The sequence below is a fragment of the Heterodontus francisci genome, chromosome 13, assembly GCF_036365525.1.
Source record: "Heterodontus francisci isolate sHetFra1 chromosome 13, sHetFra1.hap1, whole genome shotgun sequence".
Taxonomy (NCBI): domain Eukaryota; kingdom Metazoa; phylum Chordata; class Chondrichthyes; order Heterodontiformes; family Heterodontidae; genus Heterodontus; species Heterodontus francisci.
In genome coordinates this window covers 57,815,953-57,832,482 of record NC_090383.1, presented here as the reverse complement: position 1 = coordinate 57,832,482, position 16,530 = coordinate 57,815,953, and the positions used below count along the sequence as shown (strand labels likewise).

The 16,530-nt window shown below is 44.2% G+C and overlaps 1 protein-coding gene across 5 annotated transcripts in view; it reads left to right on the top strand.

The window, feature by feature from the left end:
* The window catches only part of sanbr (SANT and BTB domain regulator of CSR), a 168,989-nt gene that overhangs the window by 44,924 nt on the left and 107,535 nt on the right, over positions 1-16,530 (top strand). For 4 of the 5 annotated variants that reach the window (XM_068045808.1, XM_068045805.1, XM_068045806.1 and 1 more), the window contains 4 exons: positions 577-663; positions 760-870; positions 6,153-6,276; positions 8,745-8,897. In XM_068045808.1, coding sequence (XP_067901909.1) covers positions 577-663; positions 760-870; positions 6,153-6,276; positions 8,745-8,897 — 475 coding nt within the window. The remainder of the gene's footprint in view (positions 1-576; positions 664-759; positions 871-6,152; positions 6,277-8,744; positions 8,898-16,530) is intronic. The other variant, XM_068045807.1, reaches the window with a different exon arrangement.

The following is a 16,530-nucleotide window of genomic DNA, read 5'->3' as shown; positions in this document are numbered from 1 at the left end:
CGAGGTAAAGGTGCTGGACTAGAAAAATACAAAGCTTAGTGAGATAAGAAAGCATCTGGCGCAAAGTAAATGGGCAGAAAATTGACCAAACAATATGACTCATCAGTGTGGGGAATCTTCAGATATGACATGAAGTGTTCACTTCCTGTGTGCAATACCATGGGAGATTGATCAGTTTTTGCAAACAATGCTGTACTAGAGGAAGATAGGGAACAACTGTTGGTGATAATTTGGCTACCTTGGAGATTGAGAGAAATAAAAACTCATTCACTTATCCAGTTCTGAGGTTGAGCACAATGCAAATCTGTGGGCAATGTAGGTAGAGAGAAGTTTACCATACCTCTGACTTTATGTTACTTGACCTGGGATTGCTTGATGCTTACGTTGATGACTCAATGCAAAAAATATTACATTCCCCAGCACTCGTATCTCGATCTGCACAAAAATCTCAAAATTACAATGATTTTTTAAATTATATCAAGGATAAGTCAAGAGAAACTAATAATACTCTCTATAAAATTGAATGTTATCGCTTAAATATTTGTAGTATGCTATTTAATAATCTTTGTGAAACAGTAAAATATTTTGCAAGAAGATTGAGAGGCTGTTTGATCCAGAGTACAAGGACCCAGACTCCCCAGCAAGTGCTGATACACTGTACAGGTATTCTATGAAAAATTTCACCTGATTTTTAAAAGTTGAATCTAACTATTAAGCTTTTCTGCTGAGAAATTCATACTGTTTCATGCTTTATTTCAGATGTAGCATGTGTAAGAAACTTCTTACCAAAGAAACTGAGAAAATAATTCCTTGTACTCCTATGAAAATAAATATCGATCTACGAGGAAATATAATATACTTGCATATTAGGTATCTTTTGAATTACTTTGTTTGAACCATATCAACAATTTCAATACAGTTTAGATGTAGAATTAAACTTTGAGATTTCTGGTCCCATTTCTAGAATCTCCAGTGCAAGAAATAGTATGGTATTTGGCCAGATCAGACTAAAAGAATGCAAGATTTGTTTGCAGTATATGTGTATAAATTCACAAAGCATGGTAAATAAGGTTGTTGAGCTGAAGTTGCAAATAACTATGGGAATATGATATGGCGATAATAGAGACCTTGCTCCAAAAAAGGGCAGGGCTGAGTACTAAATATTCCTGGGTTTTAAGTGCTCAAGAAAGATAGAGAAGGAAAGAAAGGGGAAGGGGTGTGCAGTGTGGCAATATTGATTAAGCATTATATTGCAGTGCTGGAGAGTCAAAAACAGTATTTAGTTAGAGTGAAAAACCACAGAGGTGCCATTACAGTAGTTGAGTACATTCTTCTAGAACATCAAATAGTGGGAAGGATATTTCCAGGGAAATTACAGAGAGGTGCAACAGCTGTAGAGTAGTGATAATGGGAGATTTTATCCTAATGTAAACTGGTATAAGAATAGTCTAAATGGCAAAAGGGGGAAGAAGTTCTGCTATGTTCAGGAGAGCTTTCTTGATTAGTGCGTTTCTGGCCCAACGAGGAAGGAGGCTTTGCTGGAAATGGTTCTGGGGAATGAGGTGGATCAAGTTGAGCAGGTGTTAGTAGAAAAGCATTTAGTGAACAGTGATCATAGTATCATAAGGTTTAGCTTTCCTGTGAAAAGGACAAGGAGCAATCTAGAGTAAAAATACTTAATTGGGGTAGGGTGTGCAATTGCAGTGGGTTGGAAATGCATCTGGCCCAGGTAAATTGTTATTAAAGATTGGCAGACAAAAATGTAATTGAAAAATGGGCAGACTTTAAAGAGGAGATGATTTGGGTACAGTCAAGGTACATTTGCATGAGGGGGTAAGGTAGGACAGCCAAAACTAGAGCTCCCTGGATGACAAAAGAGATAGAGAGTAAGATGAAGCAGAAAAAGGGAGATTTCACTTTGATAATATAAATGAGAACCAGGTTAAATACAGCAAGTTCAGATAGGAAGTTAGAAAGGAAATAAGAGGGGCAAAGAGAGAGAGAGAGTGAGAATAGATTAGCAGCTAATATAAAAGGAATCCGGAAGCCTTCTATAGGCATGTACATAGTTGGGGGTTATGAAGAGGAGGGGTGGACCAATTAGGAACCAAAAAGGAGCCCATGGAGGTAGAGGGCATGGACGAGGTATGAAATGAGTAATTTGCATCTGTCTTTACCAAGGAAGAAGATGCTGTCAAAGTCATAACAAAGAAGGAGGTGATTGAGATACTGGATGGGCTGAAAATTGATGGAGGTACTGGAAAGTTGATAAGTCAGCAGGTCTATATGGGATGCATCCTAGGTTGCTGAGGAATACAAGGGTGGAAATTGCAGAGGTACTGGTCATAATCTTCCTTAGATATGGGAGTGGTGCCAAGGGACAGAAGAATTGCAAATATTACACCCTTGATCAAAAGAGTGCAAGGATAAACTTAGGAACTACAGGCTGGTCAGTTTAACCTCGGTCGTGGGGAAGCTTTTAGAAACAATAATCCGGGACAATGTTGATAGTGACTTGGACAAGTGTGGACTAATTAAGGAAAGGCAGCATGTATTTGTTAAAGGCAGATTGTATTTAACTAAACTTGATTGAGTTTTTTGATGAGTTAATAGAGGTTGATATGGTGCACATGGACTTCTAAAAGGCATTTAATAAAGTACCGCATTATAGGCTTGTCAGCAAAGTTGAAGCCCGTGGAATAAAAGGGGCAGTGGTAGCATGGATAGGAATTGGCTAAAGGACAGGAAACCAAGGACTGGAGGAAGGTACACAGATTGGATTCCCAGGGATTGGTTCTCTGACCAGGACTTTTCGTGATATATATTAATGACTTGGACTTGGGTCTATAGGGCACAATTTCAAAATTTGCAGATTATACAAATGTGGCAGTGAATTGAACAATGAGGAGGATGGTGTTAGATTTAAGAGGACATAGACAGGCTGGTGGAATGGGTGGGCACATGACAGCTGAAATTTAACACATGTGCAAAGTGCAAAGAAAGGAGGCAGTATAAACTGAGGGATACAGTTCTAAAGTGAGTGCAGGAACAGAGAGACCTGGGGGGTATTTGTGCACAAATTGTTGAAGGTGACAGGGCAGGGTGAGAAAGCAGTTACAAAAGCATAGTGAATCCTGGGCTTTATAAATAGGCATAAGTACAAAAGCAAGGAAGTTGGGGTGAATCTTTATAGAACATTGGTTCAACCTCAACTGGAGCATTGTGTACAATTCTGTACACAGCTCTTCAGGAAGACTGTGAAAGCTTTAGAGTGGGTGCAGAAAAGATTTACTAGTATCGTTCCAAGGATGAGGGACCTCAGTTATGAGGATAGATTGGAGAAGCTGGGGTTGCTCTCCTTGGCGAAGAGAAGGTTGAGAGCAGATTTGATGGAGCTGTTCAAAATCATGAAGGGTCTAGACAGAGTGAATAGGGAAACTGTTTAAATTGGCAGAAAGGTCTAGAAACCAGAGGTCAAAGATTCAAGGTGATTGGCTAAAGAACCAAAGGCAGCATGAGGAAAAAACTTCTATACGCATTGAGTGGTTATGATCAGGAATGCACTGTCTGAGAGTGTGGTGGAGGCAGATTCAATCATGGTTTTCAAAAGGGAATTAGATAAATACATGAAAATAAAAAAATTGCACGGCTATGGGGAATAGACATGGGAGTGGGACTAGCTGAATTGCTCTTGCAGGGAGCTGGCATGGACTTGAAGAGCCAATTGGCCTCCTTCTGGGCTGTAACCATTCTGATTCAATGATTCTGTTCCCTGGTCATTGGTTCTTTCTGGTGCTTTCACAATGCATTTGTTACCTGTGTTCATCTTTGTGATTTGCACCATTTAAAAGCATAATTTTTGTTAAACCATACATTTATCACAATATACTTGGTTTTACAGTTTTGTGCAGGGCACAGCATTCATTCCTATGGCTCTCTGTAACACCTTCAAAAAAGCCTCCATGAGGCATAAAGTCATAACTGACACCCAAAGTTCTCCCTGGTCTTGAAAACTCCTATTTTCTCCTTGGTCAGTTATTCTTACTGCTGAATTTTCCTACTGAGATTGATAAATTTAATGGAATTTTGGTCTGACCTCATGGAAACTTCAAGAGTTGTGTAAACTTGACTATTGATACCTCTAGGTCCTGTGTTCACAAGGAGGATCTGCATAATAACACTAGTGAAAGCAGCTGGAGGGTTGCTACCACTCTGAGCTGTACCATGAAGATTGGTTACCACAGGGTTGTCCAACATAGGGCCTGCGGGCCAGGATCCGGCCTGCGTTTGTCAACGGTTCCCGGGGCCGTTCAGCATCCTGACCATTACTGGAGATGAGAAATTTCCCAATTGTCAGTCCGGCTTTTAAACTATTACGCTGTCAGTTTCACAGGTGACAGCTGCTTACTCTCTCACAGTTGCAGGGAGTGGAACGCTCTTTTAAAGTTCTTTTAAAAGTCAGTTCTTTTGAAAAAGAGCATTGTCAGTTTCACAGGTGACAGCAGCTAATATGGGGAATAGCCGTTCCCCAACAGACTTGGGGTTTTCCGGTGGGTTCTGACTTTTTTTTTAAATATATGTATCCACTTCTCCACAACCCCTTTAACAGTAGTTTCAATTTTTCTGCCTCAGAATACAGTTGTGTACTGGCATAGCAAAGTGTATTTTTGAAGCAGCTGTTGAATAGGTTGATCCTGTGTCTTATTCCACAAACTTCTCTCTGACCAGAGAGAAGGACATGGGTTTTCACTAATTATCGTTGCTATTTCATGGAGGTGATAAGCCAAGACAAAGCACTTCAAAAAGAAAAAAAGAGGAGGAAATGTTAGTTTGCGCACCTCCCAATCAGGTCAGTTTACACATGGTGCAAATAGAAATTTGTCTCTGCTCATCATCACAGTTGGTGAAGAGAGAAAGGCTTCGCTGACAACTTTAGTCTGTTCACATTGTAACAAATAAAGCAATGCAACTGAAAATATTTATAGTTTCAATTACACAGAATACCTAACTTGGTGCCTCAATGTGTAGAATGCAGCTCACCTCATGATGTGAACATATAACAAAGAACAGCACTCTTTTTACTAATGGGTCTGAAAGAGCATTGACAGTGCCTTAGGTGGACAAAGTAGGATCCAACAGAATACCCACTTCTGTGCTTCATAAATTAGCATTTCCCCAAGGTGGCCAATAACAGCTGAGGAGCATCCATGTCCTTCCTCTCAGGACACAATACGTTCGTGGAACAATGCACATGAATTCTAAAGATGCTTTAAAATTTTGCCTGCTTTGTCAGCACAGTAACTTATTTGCTTTTTACAGTAATTAACGAGCACAAGCATTGCATATGATTAATGAATCTGATTAGTGATGTCTCATTAAAGTTTACTCTGGTATTAACTGTTATACCTGATGTAAGCTTGCTGAAGTTTTTTTATTGTTGGCAATATCATGATCCCTGTTTACAGGAAGTCATTGCAACTAGCTTTTAATTGGTGTCATCCATTATTACTGAATAAGCCGCCTTCACCAGATAATTTTGGTACAAGGTGTCCAAATATGTGAAATGGTCATAGATATGATTGAGGTTTATTGCACTATGGGTGTTAACTTAAATCAATGTATTTCTCTAATTTTGAAATCTACATTAATTTCTAGAGTAACCCTTTTTGCAAAACCGTGCAAATTACAATAGTAGTACAATCTATTCTGGTAAAATCTTCACATTTATTGCAATTAATTTCTAAATTCCATGTCTTTCCTAGCGTACATCATAACTGCAACACAAGTTTTGAACCAACTTGCTTAATATAAAATAATTGTTATAGTTAATTATGCCCCATCGCCTTACTCAATGTCAAGAACAGTTATTCAAAATGCTATCACCTGCACTCAGATCATCACATTCACAATTGTTTCAGCCACCTTGATGCAATACTTTGGAAATCCTTCCCTCAGCCTCTCCACCTGTTTGACCAAGCATTTAGTCATCTCTTCTAATATCTCCCCCGGCTCGAAATCTTTTTTCCCTTCCCCCTATTTGTGAAGCATCCAACAGCAGTTTTAATTAAGATAGTATATAAATGCAAGTTATTGTTGAAAAAGCACTTTGGCTGAGTCCTGAACAGTAAGCTGTTTTTTTTTAACTCCTTTAGAGATAAAAGCTGGGATGTGCACGAGTATCTTAGTAGTCTTTATGAAGACTTGAAGTCTTGGCAAGATGTGTACTGGCGTTTATGGGGAACTGTTAATTGGTTGCCCTGCACAAGATGTAAAAAAGTAAGTTTTCACTTTTACTTGGATGTTGATGAATGTGGATTTTAAAAAGTAGTTGAGAAAACTGATTTTTATAAATAACTTGTCAGATATGATTTATTTTGAACTTCATCGTACAAGTGGTATTTTAACCAAGTTACGTTATGGACTGACATCCCTCCCCTTGGATCTATCCTTGGCCCCCTTCCTATTTCTCAGCTACATGCTGCCCCTCAACGACATCATCCAAAAACACATCAGTTTCCACTTGTACACTGATGGTGCCCAGCTTTCCCTCACCACCACCTCTCTTAACCCCTCTAATGTCTCTAAATTGTTAGACTGCTTGTCTGACATCCGGTACTGGATGAGCAGACATTTCCTCCGATTAAATATTAGAAAGACTGAATCCATTGGCCGGAATTTTATCCTAGGCGGATGGGAGCCAGCCACCGACTGAAAAGTGAGGCAAGGGTGGTCGATTGGGGGGGAAAGGGGGTGTGTTGGGGGTGATTGGGGTAGTATGGATGGCCCTCCATCGGGCACAAGGTGCCCGATCATGATGGCCCCTCCTAGGCCAGTCGAGAGCCGCCTGGTTTTGTTAGGTGGCTTTTCTCGGTCCTCGGCTGCCTGACCAGCCACAGGAGGCGGGCAAGGGCCCTTAAGTGGCCACTTAAGGGCCTTGATTGGTCTGGGGCAGGCGGGCCATTTTTCGCCACCGCCGCCCTGTGTAAAGTGGCGGCGGAGGCGGGAGCCTCCCACTCCATTTTACGTCATCCCCCTCGACACCAACCCGATCTTTGGGGTGGCGTAAAATTCAACTTATTGTCTTCGGTCCCCCTACTAACTCCACTCCCTTGCCATAGGCTTCATTCCTGGACCCCGGCAACTTTGAGGCTGAACCAGACTGTTCACAACTTCGGTGGCATATTTGACCCCAAGCTGCTTTCAACCTTGGCGCCATCACGATGACCTCCTGTTGCCGCTCCTCTAACATCATCCAACTCTACTCCTGCCTTAGCTCTTCTGCTGCTGAAATCCTCACCCATGCCTGTGCTACCTTCAGGCTTGACAGTTCTCACGGACTTCTGGCCAGCTTCCCACATTCTACTCTCTCTAAACCTAAGATCATCCAAAACTCTGCTGCATGTGTCCTAACTCGCACCAAATCCTGTTCACCCATCACCCCTGTGCTACGCTGGCCCCTGATTAAGCAACACCTCGATTTTGAAATGCTCATCCTTGTATATGAATCCCTCTATGGCCTCGCCCTGCTCTGTAATCTCCTCCAGCCCTACATCCCTCAGATATCTACACTCTTCTAATTCCAGCCTCTTGAGCATTTCCACTTTTAATCAGTCCACCATTGGCGGCTGTGTCTTCAGCTGCCTAGGCCCTAAGCTCTGGAATTTCCTCCCTAAACCCCTCTCTGTACCTCTCTTTTCTCCTTTAAGACACTCCTTAACACCTATCTCTTTGACCAAGCTTTTGGTCATCTGCCCTGATATCTCCTTATGTGGCTTGGTGTTATATTTTATTTTATAAGGCCTCTGTGAAGCGTTTTGGGTGTTTATTACATCAAAGGCGCTATGTAAATACAAGCTTTTTTGTTGTTGGATAAAGAAACACCTTTGTTATTTGATAACCGATTTATCTTACAGAAAAGAACTGCCTGTAATTAGCATTATTAAAAGTGTAATAAATGTACTGTGCATTGTTGGTTGTGTCCTATGTAAATAATAGGGTTTCTTTTGAATCTGAGTGAGGAAGCCATAACCCCTTTAGAATTGTAGATTATAGTAAAAGGGGAGGTCTTTGGAGAAAAGGCAGGTGAATGGTGCTGGAGGTATAAATCACTCGTGATCTACTGGAATAGCAGAACCGGCCTGCTCCTCTTCCTATACATGTAATATGTAAGATTCAAGTCATTTTCGCCAGTTAAGTATATCGGTCTTTTTGGAGGGAAAAAATCCAGTTTTGCAGAGTTGGGGCTGTGCTAGATTTTCAAGTTAGCTTGTAAAATATCAATCTTTGTCAATTAAAATGTGAACCTAAAGCACTAAAACTTCAATGTCATTAAGAAATCTGTAATGATTAGGTACTGTAATAGATAATCAGAATACTTAATATGTTGGACACTTGGGCTGAATAGTAACAATATTTTTGAAATAATTTGTTCAGATTAACTGAAGGAATATGCTGACTTTACAATCTCTTGTAGATGGGTGCCTGTTAATTCATTCACTAAAAATGACCACTTCAAATCATAGCCACATTGCTGTACATTTGCTGACTTTTTAAAATGCTTGTATTTTTACTGGGACGTTTATTTTATGTATGGATGAATTTAATGCAGTATTCCAGTTGAAGTAAATTGAAAATACAAGTTGCTATGTTGAAAAGCTAAAATAATTTAATCACCAATTTTTTTTTCAAAATCTATATAACAAAAAGTGTTTAATATTGTTACTGCTGCTATTTCAATTTTTCAGGTTTTCCAATGCACCGAACTCTCCCACTGCCAGTACCACCCAGAACAAGTGATGTATCCTCCAATCAGCAACCAGTTGTGCACTCCTGGCATTGGGTTCTACCCTTGCTGTAAGCAGAAAGTCCTACGATTTGATCCTCTTCAAATAATTACAGTAAGTATTAAAGCTAGACAAAAAAAGTGTATAAGTAATGCAACACTGTAGAAATATATTAAGCCAAATAAGTTTACAGCACAGAAAGAGGCCAGTTGGCCCATCATGGCTATGCTGGCTCTATTCTCCTCATATCAACTCTGCTTTCAATATGTATCCTGTTTTTCCATAAAGATGCAGGACTGGAAATTGGTCAATGGCATTTTTCGAGGGTGTGGGTCACTATTCACGACCTGCCCAGGCCCATTGCCGTAAGTTTGGTGCTGCCTCCTCATTTTCTTGATTGTAATGTTGGTCCATATGGGGCCTTCGCTGCTGGCTGGCTGAGTGCTCAGCAGCATGTGCTGATAGCACATGGTGCAGCTAGTCTACTACTTTTGAAGACAGTCTGTCTCTTTTAACTGGGAACTGCACTGAATCACAAGGGGTCTGTTGCTGCAATTCTGAAGAAGAAAGATGGAACACCAGGGTAGAGAGAGGGCTCCAAGTTTCATGGATGCAGCACTTAGAGGCCTTTGACATTAAAATGGACAGGAGGAGAGGTGCCATGGTTCCTTGTGGAGGACCGGAGGCCCTCAAGGACCATCTTCAAGGGATTGGAACAGGTGGCCAGGGAGGTCAATTCCTGGAGTTTGGCCACGAGGACTGAGGCAGCAGTGCCACCAGAAGTCTAATGACCTCGTAGGTGGCCGAGGTCAGTGAATATAACTTCACATGACAACTCATACCCACCACACCAATCTCTCTCACTGCTCAATTCCCACACCCCGCGTCACACTCCCAGGCACTCAAGATGCAAGCCTAACATCCAGATACTCCAGCTCACCCTCTCTCACATTCCAATAATGCTAGCCTCATACCCAGCTCCCACTGCTTCCACATAGCTCCAGCTAGTTAGCTGCAATAGCCACATCACCTAAATACAGCACTGCACAATCATGGACATTCTGTCCTCTTTTGAAAGACAACGTAGCATACGATAGAAAGGAGCATAGCAGAACTGGTGGGAGCCAAGGATGTCTGCATCTCCTAAGACCTAAGGAAGAGATAGTTCTCTGCATCATGGGTCTGGCTGTGACAGAGCCCATGGCATGCAGCATTGCTGAGAACATTGAGGATGTTGGTATGTTCGTGCCTTATGCCTCTTATGAGCTTGCACTCACCCTCTCCCTCATCCTGCTATCTGGCATAATGAGCAAGCTGCAGATGGTGTGACCATGGACCTCTTGCTTCTCTTCTTTCCCCAGTCCCACTTCCCCCACCCCAACCTTCCTGTTTCTCATTTCCTGTTTTCAGACATCCCAAGTACTGCCACCTCCCAGCCACAGCACACCCAGGAGGAGAAGAGAAAACAACAGCACAGCACTCATGAAGAGGCTCCATCACTTGATCTGATGCTGGAGGCCGCCAGCACAGATGTTGGCACTGCATGTACCTTGGAGGCAATTATAGAGGTGGGATCAGCACGTATGAGTCAGTAAGCATGAGTCGGCTGCATCCAGGTCAGGCGGAAAGCATAGTTTGTGTGCCAGCTCACCAGAGGGCGAGATCGTAGACAGGTTCTGCTGAGGGGACTCTGATGAGGATCTTAATCGGGCAGGGTTCAGGAGAACGCTGATGAGCATGCACGCTAAGGTGGTGGGTGCATTGGCTGGCCTGGCAGAAAGCCTCCTGCCACTGTCAATGAGCATGGAGGAGTCTATCTCCGAGTTAGTAGAAGGCATCGGGCAGAGCTTGCCCTATCTGCAGCCTCTGTTCCATCTCCTTGGTGTGCTGCTGACCCAGATGCGCTGCAGCCTTCGTGTGGACAGATCGCCAAATCCTCTGCCCTACCTGTGAGGATGCAGCAACATCAGTTTGGGCTGATGAGGCAAGCAATATTTTTTCTGCATGAGTGGCAGGCAATGGCTATCTCCAACAAGAGAGAATCTATCCATCTCCTGTGGTCACTCAACAGCATTACCATCGCTGAATCCCCAAACATCAACATCCTGGGAGTGACCATGGCCCAGAAACCTAACTGGATCAGCCATATAAATACTGTGGCTACAAGATCAAGTCAGAGGCTGGGAATTCTGCAGCAAGTAATTCACCTCCTGACTTCCCAAAGCCTATCCACCATCTGCAAGGCACAAATCAGGAATGTGATGGAATACTCCCCACTTTCCTGGATGAGTACAGCTCCAACACCATCCAAGACAAAGCAGCCAGCTTGATTGGCACCCCATCCATCACTTTAAACATTCATTCCCTCCACCGACAGTGGCAGCTGTGTGTACCATCTACAAGATGCACTACAGCAACTCGTCGAGGCTCCTTCAACACCTTCCAAACCCGCGTCCTCTACCACCTTGAAGGACAAGGGCAGCAGATGCATGGGAACACCACTATCTGCAAGTTCCACTCTGAGTCATACACCATCCTGACTTGGAATTATGTCGCCATTCCTTCACTGTCACTGGTACATCTGAACCTCCCTCCCTAACAGCACTGTGGGTGGTTCTGTACCACATGGACTGCAGTGGTTCAGGAATGTGGCTCACCACCACCTTCTGAAGGGCAATAAATGTTGGCCTTGCCGGTGATGCTGTTAGCCTAAGAACGAATAAAACAAAAACACTCCACAGTACTTACAGGGACTTTGGAATAGCAGAGGTTATTCTAAATTATCTTACCTGCATGTTGGGTGCTGGCCCTTTAAATAAGGCTAGTTCTGGGCCTCTCTTGCAGCTCCACGCATGTTCTTTGGTGAGCGACAAGTGAATACGTTGAACGGATTCGCGTGATCCAAGTTCACAAATAGAGCTGCAAATCAGCCAGTAGGGCTGAAGGATGTCATGACAGCACCAATTCAGATTTTTCCAGTGCATGTAGGGAATGTCTGCACAATCGCCCTTCCCAGCATGGTGCACTGTCCTGGAAGCGGATGGAGGTGCACCGAGCCCGACTTGGAAGACCTCCAGCTTCTGCTGGAGATGGTGCTACAGACTGGAATTTTGCACTGCGCTGTTCTCTGCTTCATCTACTTCCTATAGCAAAGGGTTCTATTCTCCGACAAGTTGTGTAAAGACATTTCTCCTAACCTGCCTCCTCATACACTGGTAATTTAAAGTTGCTGACCCTTCATGAGTGACTTCCAACAAGTGAAAATTGTCTATCAGAACACTTCATAATTTTAGTGTCTGAAGGCATCTGCCATTAGTTAGACTACCCCCCCCCCCTCCCCCCATACCCTTCAGCTCAAAACACTTTTGCCCACTAAGTTGCTGTAGGTGCGAGCTGATAATGGCACAGCAAGAGAAACAGGGCATCTTGGACCTGAGTGAGCAAGACAACAAATTGTGCATCTCCTTAGACAAACAGATTGAAGGATTAAGAAATAAACAGTGGACTGAGAAGAAAGTGTAAATTCAAGTGGGTGAATTGATATGATTGCAATAAGAGAAAAAAAAGACAAAGGAATAGTAAAATACATTTTTAAAAATTTACATTTTTTAATCTCCTGAAGAAATGAGACTCTACACTTGTAACAGTTTTCAGTGCCAGAGTTGATTGGCAGTAATTAACAATTATTACATTGTTAAAAGGGTATTTGTGCTTCAAATGACAAGACTTAACTTCAGTGGTGAACTTAGTTCATATCTACCATGGAAATGCAGCAACTTTTGCAATGCTAATGGCAGAGCAGCGAAACTTGACAGCAATTTTTGGATATTAGCTTTTAATGATGCATCTGTTCCTCACTTGAAATTTTACACCATTTACATATAAATAACAGTGAGCGCCATTAGCCTCTCAATTATTTTAACAGCAAAATGTGGCCCAATGTTTCTTAATGGGATACCCTAAACTGCACACAGCACTAACTTTGGCATGACCAGTGTTTTGTATAATTTTTTTTATTGCATTTTTGCTCTTGACTCTTAATTCTTGTTTCTTGTTGAACTAATTCCTTTGCTACTGTTGTCTCCAACAACTGCTCTATATACTCCTGTGGTACACTTAAATTCTCAGTTTCACTATTTGTTAAAAACCACAGCAAAAAGAATAATATCTTTTCCATAAAAGCAAAATACTACAGATGCTGGAAATCTGAAATACAAATGTGAAATGCTGGAAATACTCTGCAGGTCTGGCAGCATCTGTGGAAAGAAGAGCAGAGTTAAAGTTTACCAGTTCTGATGAAGAGTCACTGACCTGAAACTTTAACTCTGCTTCTCATAGAGTCGTAGAGAGATACAGCACCGAAACAGGCCCTTTGGCCCACTAAGTCCGCGCTGACCATCAACCACCCATTTATACTAATCCTACATTAATCCCATTTTCCCTCTCACATCCCCACCTTCCCTCAATTCTCCTACCACCTCCCTACACTAGGGACAATTTTTACAATGGCTAATTTACCTATCAACCCGCAAGTCTTTGGCATGAGGGAGGAAACCGGAGCACCTGGAGGAAACCCACGCGGTCACAGGGAGAACTTGCAAACTCCACAAAGGCAGTACCCAGAACCGAACCCGGGTTGCTGGAGCTGTGAGGTTCGGTGCTAACCACTTTTTTTTTTATTTCCAAAATATACTTTATTCATAAAAATCTGCAAAAATTACATTGCCAAACAGTTTCAAACAGCACCAAAAAATACAAACATTGCAGGGGAGATCAGTTTCCTTCTATACTATCATGAGTTTCTTCACAACCCTTCCATTTCACTATTGTCATGCCAATTACAGTTTTACATTTACAGCAAATGAAAATATTAATGATACAGTTCGAGGGGTTTCCCATGGATCCAGCCCCTCAGTTCAGCTTGGTGGGGGGACCTTACACTGTGGTCTTTCCCCATTGAGCCTTTGCTGCGGCTGCCCCAAGCTTTAGTGCGTCCCTCAGCACGTAGTCCTGGACCTTGGAATGTGCCAGTCTGCAACATTCGGTGGTGGACAACTCTTTGCGCTGGAAGACTAGCAAGTTTCGGGCAGACCAAAGGGCGTCTTTCACCGAATTGATAGTCCTCCAGCAGCAGTTGATGTTTGTCTCGGTGTGCGTCCCTGGGAACAGCCCGTAGAGCACAGACTCCTGTGTTACAGAGCTGCTTGGGATGAACCTCGACAAAAACCACTGCATCTCTTTCCACACCTGCTTTGCAAAGACACATTCCAGGAGGAGGTGGGCGACCGTCTCTTCCCCACCACAGCCAACGCGGGTGTGCGGAGGGGGCGAGACTTCGGGTGTGCATGAAGGATCTGACGGGAAGGGCCCTTCTCACCACCAGCCAAGCTACGTCTTGGTGCTTGTTTGAAAGTTCTGGTGATGAGGCATTCCGCCAAATGACTTTGACGGTCTGCTCGGGGAACCATCCGACAGCATCCACCGTCTCCTTTTCCCGTAGGGCCTTGAGGACATTCCGTGCAGACCACTGCCTGATGGACCGGTGGTCAAAGGTGTTTTCCCGCAGAAACTGCTCCACGAAGGATAGGTGGTACGGCACAGTCCAACTGGATGGAGCGTTCCGCGGCAATGTGGCCAAGCCCATCTTTCGCAACACCGGGGACAGATAGAACCTCAGCACGTAGTGACACTTGGAGTTTGCGTACTGGAGGTCTACACACAGCTTGATGCAGCCACACACGAAGGTGGTCATCAGGATGAGGGCCACGTTGGGTACATTTTTCCCGCCCTTATCCAGAGATTTGAACATCGTGTCCCTCCGGACCCGGTCCATTTTAGATCCCCAGATGAAGCGGAAAATGGCTCGTGTGACTGCCACAGCGCAGGAGTGGGGTATGGGCCAGACCTGCGACACGTAGAGCAACAACGTGAGCACCTCGCACCTGATGACCAGGTTCTTGCCCACAATGGAGAGAGATCGCTGCCCCCACATACCCAACTTTTGTCGTACCTTGGCTACTCGCTCCTCCCAGGTTTTGGTGCACGCCCCGGCCCTTCCAAACCATATCCCTAGCACCTTCAGGTAATCTGACCTGACGGTGAAGGGGACAAAGGATCGGTCAGCCCAGTTGCCAAAGAACATGGCCTCACTCTTGCCGTGGTTAACTTTGGCTCCCGAGGCCAGTTCGAACTGGTCGCAGATGCTCATCAGTCTGCGCACGGACAGCGGATCTGAGCAGAAGACGGCGACGTCATCCATGTACAGGGAGGTTTTAACTTGAGTGCCTCCGCTGCCTGGGATTGTCACCCCTCTTATGCTTGCATCCTTCCTAATAGACTCAGCAAAGGGTTCAATACAGCAAACAAACAAGACTGGGGAGAGAGGACAGCCCTGTCTGACTCCAGATTTGATCGGGAAACCTTCCGATTCCCACCCGTTGATTGAGACTGCGCTACTGATGTTTGTGTAGAGCAGTTGGATCCAATTGCAGATTCCCTCCCCAAACCCCATTTTGGAAAGCACGTCCATCATGTAGGTGTGCGATATCCTGTCAAAAGCCTTCTCCTGGTCCAGGCTGATGAGGCAGGTGTCCACCCTCCTGTCCCGTACGTAGGCGATCGTATCCCTGAGTAGCGCGAGACTATCAGAGATCTTCCTGCCGGGTACAGTGCAGGTCTGATCGGGGTGAATCACCAACTCCAGAGCAGATTTGACTCGACTGGCTATGACTTTGGACAGAATCTTGTAGTCAACATTAAGCAGTGAGATGGGTCGCCAATTTCTGATTTCTGCCCTCTCCCCCTTCTGCTTGTAAATGAGGGTGATGATGCCTTTCCTCATGGATTCTGCCATGCTGCCGGCCAGGAGCATACTCTCGTATACTTCCAGCAGGTCCGGGCCGACCCAGTCCCACAGGGCCGAGTACGACCCGACCGGTAAGCCGTCGCTCCCGGGAGTTTTACTCGTCTCGAAGGACTCGACGGCCTTTGTCAGCTCGTCCAGAGTTAGCGGCTTGTCCAATCTCTCCCTCCTGCTGTCATCTAAGACCTCTGTGATAGATGGTAGGAAGTACTGGGAGGCTCTGCTGTCTGTGGGCTTCTTCGCGTCATACAGCCCAGCATAAAAGGATTTGCTGATCCTTAGTATGTCGGACTGCGAAGACGTTACCGAGCCATCTTCTTCCTTCAGGCTGCTGATAACAGAGCTCTCTCTGTGAATTAGAATTAGAACATTACAGCGCAGTACAGGCCCTTCGGCCCTCGATGTTGCGCCGACCTGTGAAACCATCTGACCTACACTATTCCATTTTCATCCATATATCTATCCAATGACCACTTAAATGCCCTTAAAGTTGGCGAATCTACTACTGCTGCAGGCAGGGCGTTCCACGCCCTTACTACTCTCTGAGTAAAGAAACTACCTCTCACATCTGTCCTATATCTATCACCCCTCAACTTGAAGCTATGTCCCCTCGTGTTTGCCATCACCTTCCGAGGAAAAAGAGTCTCACTATCCACCCTATCTAACCCTCTGATTATCTTATATGTCTCATTTAAGTCACCTCTCCTCCTCCTTCTCTCCAACGAAAACAACCTCAAGTCCCTCAGCCTTTCCTCGTAAGACCTTCCCTCCATACCAGGCAACATCCTAGTAAATCTCCTCTGCACCCTTTCCATAGCTTCCACATCCTTCCTATAATGCGGTGACCAGAACTGCACGCAATACTCCAGGTGCGGTCTCACCAGA